The sequence below is a fragment of the Petaurus breviceps genome, unplaced genomic scaffold (assembly GCF_028583685.1).
Source record: "Petaurus breviceps papuanus isolate PSGF00001 unplaced genomic scaffold, PetGlider_PUasm1.0 216, whole genome shotgun sequence".
In the NCBI taxonomy this organism is placed as follows: domain Eukaryota; kingdom Metazoa; phylum Chordata; class Mammalia; order Diprotodontia; family Petauridae; genus Petaurus; species Petaurus breviceps.
Window position 1 is genome coordinate 1028006 of NW_027185867.1, and position 9707 is coordinate 1037712.

The 9707-nt window shown below is 36.3% G+C and overlaps 1 protein-coding gene across 2 annotated transcripts in view; it reads left to right on the plus strand.

The window, feature by feature from the left end:
- Nucleotides 1-9409, plus strand: part of IRAK4 (interleukin 1 receptor associated kinase 4) — a 53681-nt gene extending 44272 nt beyond the window's left edge. For both annotated transcript variants that reach the window (XM_069094235.1, XM_069094236.1), the window contains 3 exons: nt 225-287; nt 7446-7604; nt 7715-9409. In XM_069094235.1, coding sequence (XP_068950336.1) covers nt 225-287; nt 7446-7604; nt 7715-7750 — 258 coding nt within the window. In that variant the 3' untranslated portion in view covers nt 7751-9409. The remainder of the gene's footprint in view (nt 1-224; nt 288-7445; nt 7605-7714) is intronic.
- The last annotated feature ends 298 nt before the right edge of the window (nt 9410-9707 follow it).

Consider the following 9707-nt stretch of genomic DNA (forward strand, 5'->3'; position numbering starts at 1 on the left):
ATTACTCATTAAATGTTTGAGGAGGAGAAAGCTTCTAGAGCAGTGTAGGATCGAATTCATTATGCAGGAATGGAGGTCACAGAGGTGACAATCCCTTGATAGCATTATTATTATAGTATAGTAGAAGGAATGGTATTTAGGGAAAAAGTAAACCAAATTCCATTCTCATTGAACTTTTGTGTTTTCCTAAATATCTTATATTTGTGTCTGGTTTTTCTTCATAGGTCTTACTAGAAATAATAACTGGACTTCCAGCAGTAGATGAACAGCGCGAACCTCAATTATTGGTAATTTTCAAGGTTTTAAAAACATATTTCCTTTGTCTTTTAATTGATAAACTAGACTTTACATAAATAGTTTTATTATTTTTCATTGGAATTTGGTTCACTTTTTGCAGTCATTGAGATATAGTGGAAAAAACATTGGTTTAAGAATCAAGTCTTAGATTTTAGTACTGGCTCTACCAAAAAAAATTTGACCTTTGCAATTCACTTGATCTCTCATTGCTTCGTTTCCCTCATCCAATTTGAAGTTCCTATTATCATTTCATTATTTACCTCTTATATTTACAGAATAGGGGAGACTATTTTTCTGTTTTATGTAAAAGTAGAAACTACCGGTTTCACTCTGACAGAATTTAAGTATTGGAAAGTACTTTTGTCTAACATCTATGTCTGCAGGAATCCTTACTACAGCTTCATCAATAGGTAGTCATCCAGACTTTTCTTGAAGTTGTCTAGTGAAGAGAAATCCATTATCTCTCAAGGCAAACTCTGATTAGGAAATTTATTCATGCATTGAAATTAAATCTGCCTCTGTGCAACTCCCACTCATTTTTTCACATTTTATTTTTTATTATTAACATTTCCATATACAGAGAAGAGAAAGGGAAGACATATATGAAACCATGAATCTATTATGTATAGATTTTCTTTTTTTAAGTGTGTATTAAATATGAGAGTATTAATCAATATTGCCCTCTTTGTGTGTGTACCTGTCTGAACATGCTTCTGCTCTCTTTTGTGTGTTATTAAACATTTTGTTGACACCTTTTTCTGTTCTTTTTTTTTTTTGCATCTCTATCCCTATATACATGTACACATTTAATTCTCCCAGAAAAACATAAAATCCCTTGCTTCTAAAAATTAAGTTTAGGCACACATAAGTTATATATAAAAATATATTGCTCCTCTGTACTTAAAATCTACAAATTTTTGCCAAGAAGGAGGAAGCATACTTCTAGTCATCAGTCTTGGGAAGTCATGACATGATTCAAAAGAATCCATAAGTCTTCAAAGTTATTTTCCTTTACAGTGTTGTAATCACCATGTAGAATTTCCTGCTTCTAGTCACATAACTTACTATCACTTCATTCAAAGCTTTCCATGTTTCTCTGAATCATTCATGTTCATCATTTATAGGGAATTATTTATTATTCTTTTTATTAATAGTTTAATAATATTAATTTATATTCATGTGCTATAATTTGTTCAGCAATTTCTCAGTTGATAGACACTTACTTTGTTTTCTTTGCTACTAAAAAAAGTGCTGCTGGGGTGGCCAGGTGGCTCAGCGAGTAAGAGAACCAGCTCCAGTGTCGGGATGACCTGGGGATCAAATCTGGGCTCCGATACTCAGCACCACACCCAGAAATAACTGGCCGTGTAACCTTGAGCAAGTTACTTAACCCCGATTGCTTAAAAAAAAAAAAAAAGGAAAAAAAAAGTGCTGCTGTGAATATTTTTGTGCCAATGTGTTCTTTCCCTATAAGTCTTGATGTTTTGACAGGGAAATACCTCATAGCAACTACTTTACTTCCCACTTTTATTCCTTTGTTTTCCCTTGAGATTTGTGCCCTTTTGTTCCTTCAATGGATTTTGCTATGATTTTTGTCTAGTTTTATAATTTCTTTGTTTGGATGGTAGGTCAACAAATCTGTAAATTAAGTAAAGTAATTGTTGTGCCCCTATTTGGGACTTTCTTGGCAAAAATACTAGAGTGATTTGCTATTTCCTTCTTCAGCTCATTTTATAGATGAGGTCTCACTCAAAAGTAAGTGGCCTGGTCCACAACCATCTACACAAGCGTTTTTACCAGAGTGAATTTGTCCAGGATGATGAAGGAAGGGAGGAAAGAAGAAAGGGGACCCAGTGGAGGGAAGGAGCTGGTATATGGTTCAAGGACAGCTGGCCCCCAGGAGGAGAAATATGCAAGGGCCAGTTTTTCTTCTTTGATTTTTGATATGTATTTCAATATCCCTCAAAAGTAAATAACTGGACTGCTAGAATTCAAGCTAAAATGCATTTCATCTTTTAATTATATTTTGATAATATAGATTATACTTGTAAAACAAAACATATTACTGAAATTTTATGAAATATACTTTATCTTTTACTTGTAGGTAATATAATTTTCAGTAATTTACATTTATGGCACTCAAACAATTATGCCCATATTATCAGTGCATCACAACCACAATTGCAAATACAGATAAGAACTTATGCCAGTGAATCTACTATCTGATATGTTTTGAATTTGGCTCCCTATGACAGTACCAATGTTTCCCTGGTGCAGCTTCTTTCCTCCCACCCACAATATAGGAAGCTGTATCTTAAAAAAGACAAAACTGTTGGTAGGACCTGATTGGTTCTGGCTTTCCTGATTCAACTTCCTAATCATCTGAGGGCATAAAAAGGCCCAGTCACATGGAATCTAGGACACTCACACTTGGCAAGTACCTAAGATCATATGCAGTGCCATTCCCTACTGGGCTACTGATCTGATGAATTTCCATGAGGAGAGTCAGCCTCTACCAAAGTGGAAGGTAAATACAACTCTGTCTTTGTTGCATGCCCTTGCTGCAAAGTAAACCTCTTTTGCTTAAATGTTCAGTGACTTAAAAGTTCCTCATTTCATCCCAAAATTAATGTGATTTTACAGAGTGCTAGCATTAGGGCTGTGCTCTTGTCTCCTTTCCCCACACAGGTCCTCTGACAGAGGGGAGGGGAGAAATAGAGAAGAAGGAAGTCTGTTTGGCACCAAATTTTCCCTTTGTATTCTACTGTCTACAAGCTGTTGGCATAAACCACAGAAAAGGAAGAGGGGAGGAAAAGAGATAAGCTGGATGAAAAAGGGAGAAATATTAAAAGGAAGAGAGAAAAATGTTCCCATTCAGTATTCTATGATCATAAAATAAGCTGATTTTTCTTGTGTTTCTGAAAGAGAGTCTAAAGTCAAAATGTGGCCCCTTTAGGAACAAAAGTCTGCCAAGGGCCACAACCTGTAAATGCCAACCCTGCTAAGCTCTGAGCCACAGGTATATCTGAACTGTTGGTGCCTGGCCAAAGAACTAAGGAATGGAAGGCATGGGACAGATCACTAGGACAGGATACCTGAATGTAGAGAGCTGTACAATATTCTACCAAGCCTGAAAGAAAGAGCATAGCATTCCACTGGGACAAGTTCTGACCACCTAAGTCAGCTGGATCAAAGACCTGAACTGTGAATTACTTGGTGTGGGAGGAGGCTGAGATGCTTCAAGACCTAGCCTCCAAGGAAACCACAAAGGGGAAGGGCTGAGAAGTGAACAATAAGGAAAATGAGGACAGGAAAACTGAAAATACCAAAGATCACAGACAGAAACATGACCTCCAGATCTAGTAAATGAATTCAGGCACCTACGAATAGGTGGCGGTATTCAGTCATTATTTTTCAGTTGTATCCAATGTTTCTTGTGAACCCATTTGGGTTTTTTTTTTTTTTGCAAAGATACTAGAGTAGTTTTCCATTTCCTTCTCCAGTTCATTTTACAGATGAGGAAACTGAGGCAGAGTAAAGTGACTTTCCTAGGGTCACATAGCTAGTAATAAGTGTCTGAGACTGCATTTGAACTGATGAATATGAATCTTCCTGACTCCAAGCCCAGTGTTTTATGCACTGTGCCACCTAGCTACCCCTTATGAATAGATACTTCCAAACAATGGAAAATGATCCAACACTTCATGAGACAGAGGACCCTATAGAAATTGAGGAGAACATTGAACCACAACACACTGATCCTGAGTGGGTAGAATTTATGTCCTAAACAGCAAAAATAATAAGCAATCTGCAATGTCAAGGCTCACAAAAAAAGAGAGAGCAATAGATTGGGACTGTAATACACAGAAGTGAAAGACAATCTACAAGGAGAGAAGCAAAAAATATGAACATTAAAAGAAAATATGCCCACTACGCAAACAAACAAACAGATCTTGAAGACAGAATGCAGAGACAACCTAAAGATCACAGGTCTCCCAGAAGAACAAGACAGAATAAAAAAAACCTTAACACCAACATAGAAAAAGAAATTCTAATTGAAAGAATCCACAAATCACCTGGGAGGGAGGAGGGAGAAACCAAGGCTGCAAATTCCAAGACACCTAGTGGTTAAGTTTAACAATTCAATTCAGAAAGAACAAGTTCTGCAAGCCATCAGGAGAAAGATCTTCAAATATAAAGGAAAAGACATTTGAATAAAACTATTTCCACTAGAAAAATGAGGAGGGAATGCAATAATGTATTCTGAAGAGCACTGGAGTTCAGGAAGCAGTCAAGGGAAGACTTGCAAATATAAACCTAGCCATGCAAGTCAAAAAATAAATGTTTCAATAATAAAAACAAAAGTTTGAAACAGTTTTAGAAAGAAAACCAGAACTGAAGAGATTATGTGCATCTTCAATACCTCAAACAACAAAAATGCAGGAGAGTGAATTAAATGCAGGCAGCAGCAAAATAAAACAAAAAGACCAGTGTGAGACATTTTTCTAAATGTACACAAGGAATCAGGGGGACAGGGCTGAAGGTAGAAACCTAGGAGAAGCATCAATGAAAAGGTGAACCGAGGACATTATGGTCGGAATCTGGCTACACGCTGCCTACAGATTAATGCTCCTTTTCTGGGAGTACATTACGATACAGGAGGGCACATCGAGGGGAGTAAGAAAGGGAGAGTGGGTAGAAAGAAGGGAGTGATGCTCCAGGATCAAATCAAGGGCTACAATGAGGGGAAGGTGAACTCTGTAGGCTCATAAAGAGAAGCACCCACTGAGGAGTGGGTGAAGAGAAGAGGGGAAAGACCGAAAAGAGGAAAAGGAGACCTTACTTTGTAAATTAAGGTTGTCTGTGCTGATGAATATTCCTCTGTGAGTAGTGAAATGAGGACTTTACCCTGGATGAGGCATATGAGTTTTGGTGCCTAAGAAGTCTGCTTGTCTTGGGAGACTATGGAGGGTAGGAAAGTTGGGGGGGGGAGGCGGTGAGCATTGGAACCCCTGGGGGTGAATGGCATCTGGTGAAGCAGGAGATCGTGGATCAAGTGACGTATTGATATATATCAATGAACACATATATACATAGCTGTCCATAAATATACACATATATTCACATACACACTGAAACTCATATAAATAAGACCATATTATGCTTAATTCCACTTATCTCCTGTAGGTAGATAGTATCTTCCTTCATAAGTCCAAGTCTTTCTATATTTTTTGAAATCTACCAGTTCATCATTTCCTAAACAACAGTATTCTAACCCAATCACATTCTTACATTCTGTCTCAGAGATTGTCTATGAGAGGTTTTTTTTTCCCATTTTTTTCTGCATTCTCTCTATTTTTGGATACATAGGTTTTATTTATACAGGAAAATTTTAATTTAAAACAATGAAAATTATTCATTTTACACTTCAATACTGCTCTCACCTTATAATATGGTTTAAGGTCTGATACTACCAAATACAGTTCCTTCACATCTTTTCCCCCTGGTTTTCTTGAAGTTCCTGATCCACTGCTCTTTTAAATGAGCCCTGTTTATTATTTTTTCCTGACTCAGTAAGATAATTTTTTAATAATCTAATTGGGATGGTATTACATAGGTAAAACTGTCATTTTTAAATTACATTAGCTTTTAAGATCACATGAAGACACGGCCCATTTCATTGCTAAGGCTAATTCCTGTGCATGTACAAGTGATCCCATTCCATCCCACTTCTTCTACTACCCTTAATCTCATGAATCTTCAGTTTTTTTCTCTTTACTGATTGTTTCCCTACTGGTTATAAACATGCCCTTGTCTCCTGCATCTTCATAAAACCCTTAGATGATCCGTTCATATCTGATGTCTATAACTCCATGTGTCTTTTCCGTATTGTGGCCTTGTATAATGGGTGCCTCTATTCCTCTTGTGCTCTCTCTGACCTCATGAGCTCTCTCTGGTTTCTCACCTCATCATTCAACTGCAACAAGTCTATCCTAATTACTTTTTCTCTGTCTTTATCCTTCTTCTCTTCAACCTTTAACACTGTCCACCACTCTTCTGATGTTTTTTCCTAGGTTTCTGTGGCACTGTTCCCTTGTTTCTTCTACCTGTCTGACCACTTTTCAGTTTCCTTTGCACAATCTTCATCTAGGTCACACCCGCTAACTGGGGGTGTGCTACAAGGTTCTCTCCTGGGCCCTTTTCTCTTCTTCCTCTATACTATTTCATTCAGTGATCTCATCAGCTCCCTTAGATTCAATTAGCATTTATGCTGATGATTTTCATATCTATATATCCAGTCCTAACCTTTCTGCTAACCTCCAGTCTTGCATCTTGAACTGACTTTTGCATAAACATATTAAATTCAATGTGTCTGAATCTGAACTCCTGTTTTCCCCTAATCCCTCCCTTTTTTCTGAGTTTCCTATTACTGTGGAGGGCATTACCATCCATCTAGACATCACATCGTCACCTTTTGCCTGGACAAGTAGAGTTAGACTATATGTCTCAAATCTTTTTAGTCCATCCACCACTCATCTATCATATTGATCTTCCTAAAGCACAAGTCTGACTATATCATTCCCTATTCAGTAAATTCCAGAGGTTATCACTTCTAGGAACAAATATGAAATGTCTGGTCTTTAACACCCTTACCCTTCAACAGTTCCCCTTACTTCTCTGCACATACTCTACCATCCAGTGACACTGGCCTCCTTGCTATACTTCCCATAAGATGCCATCTGCCTCCTCCAGGCATTTTCACTGCCTATATCCTGTGCCTGGAATTCTCTCCCTCCTTATCGCCACCTCTTGCTTCATTGATTTCCTTCAAGTACTCCCTAAAACCCCACCTTCTACAGCAATCATTTCCCCGTTTCCCTTAATATTAGTGCCTTCTGTCTGTTAATTTTCTCTAATTTATCCTGTATATAGTTAGTACATAGATAGCTGTTTGCATGTTGTCTCCCTCATTAGACTATGAGGTCCTTGAGATCAGGAACTGTCCTTGTATTCCTAGCACTTAGAACAGTGCCTGGCACATAATAGATATTTAATAAATGATTGTTAACTTACTGACTCTGCATTTTAGTAGTTCTTTCCTTATTTATTAGAGATTTTAAACTAAATTTTTTTTACTAATTTCAAAGCTAGATATCAGAGATGAAATCGAAGATGAAGAAAAGTATATTGAAGATTATATTGATGAAAAAATGAAGGATGTGGATTCTGCTTCTGTTGAAAAAATGTATTCTATTGCAAGTCTTTGTCTTCATGAAAAGAAAAATAAGAGACCAGACATTAAAATGGTATTTTGATTTTTTGTTTTATATATGAAAATGTGTGTTAGGTATATATTACATATATACAAACACATTGTGAATTTAACTCCTCAGTTTAGTTCATTTTATTTTTGCAGGTAAAACAGCATCTCCAAGAGATGACATCATCCTGATTTCCTAAGACTTTATTAAGATACCATCTAAATTAATCTTGGAGATTGATTCCCAGGTTTGTTGGTCCAGAAAAAGATTATTTTTAAGGTATAAAACTTTGGAACCTCATCCTCAGAACCTGCATTTTAAAATTTTAACATATTTTAAATTTCCCTTGCTTTATAATCTGGCTCAGTTTTAGTCAGACTATGAGCCTATACCAACTTGCATAACTCTTTATAACTGTTTTATCACAATGCACCAGTAGATCAAAAGGATCCCTAATTTTACAGTGTTTCTTCCTTCTGCGTTATATAGGATACAATTAGATTAGATCTTTTTTTCTATAGTAAGTATGATTCAAGAAATAGCTTTAATCATTTTCTTCTACATTTAGCATATAATGATTAATTTTTAAAGTTTTTGTTGAGATAGAAATTAAGGTAAATTGAGCACAAAGTTCCCAGCACATTCAGTTTATTGGTAAGGCTAGCAATTACTAATAAAAGGGGGCCTGAGTCCATAGTCAAAAGACCATGAGGTAGGGCTTACTAGCCTTCATATAGTTGTGGGAGGAAGCATAAAATCATGGTTACAAAATCTGAAGTATCATAGATGATGGCAAACAGTGTAATTGGATGGAAGCAGGAATGTAGGGCCAACAACAGCCCCTTCTTCCATCTCATGGCTCTGGAAAGCTCATTGCTGGTATCTGCCTACATGAACAACAATCCATACAGACAGCCAACATTACAGAGATAACGAATTCGTGTCCACCTCCATCTTGCAAGACTTGTGCGAAATAACAGATCTCCCCTAATTGTACATGAGCAGTCAGATGTGTAGAGAGAATATATTTCTTTGAATTAAGGTGATTTATGGGACAGTTGAGCTCAGAGAGGAAAGCTGAATTCAACTTAATTCAGAGAAAAAGAAACATGGCTTAGGCAATTTTACAACATATAGAGGTAATACAGAATAGAATCAATTACAAAATGGAATCAGAATCAGTTTTATTTTATCACTGTGAATTGATTCAACCATTCTGAAAAGCAATTTGGAATTATGCTCAGAAAGTAACTCTCCTAGAGATCTGACTGCTAGGCATAAACCCTAGGGAGGTTAAAAGACAATATGTGAGATTTCATATATGCCAAAATAAGTATAGCAGCACTTTTTATGGTAGTAAAAAACTAATTCCCACTCCCTGGGAGATGACTTAAACAAATTTTGGTCTGAAATGTAGTTGTACTGTGCAGGAAGAAACAAATATAAAGGACTGAGAGAAGTATGGGAAGATAGGAGAAATAATGCAGTGACAAAAAGAAGCAAGAAAACAATACATACAATGACTACAACAAAACAAAAAGAAAGCTGAGGCCATAAAAATGAATACTGTGTAATTATAATGAACAAACTTGCCTCCAAAGAAGATATGAGAAAAATCTACCTCCTTTTTTTGGTTGCAGAAATGAGAAGTGAGATACTCTAGGTGTTGAGGATTGCTAACAATGTCATATTTGGTTGATGTGTCAGTTTGTTTTGCTGAAATGTTTCTTTTAGATATTTTTTTTGTTACAAGAGAAAGTTCTCAGTAGAGGGGGAGGAAGAAGGTAATAGTTGTAAATGAAAGTGATTTAAAAACAAAATATATCAATAAAATTAATTTTAAGAAATAAGTTGTTGATTAAAATTTATTTAAAAGGCACTTCAGCATCGGAGGAACAGGAGTGTTCTAGACATGTTTACAACGGTTTGCTTAGGTTATGGCATACCCATTCAGTAGCATAGTAAGACAAGAATATGGCCAGACCTAGCTTTGGCATAAAGAAGAATGTACTTAACATTCTGCTTTGTACATGTTTCAATTTGAGGCATTTTTAAAATAACTGTACCTTGAGAGTAGAATATGCAGTCATTCAAATTACCTTTTTAATATCAAGTGTTCAAGGAGGAAACATTTTTTAGTTAAAATGG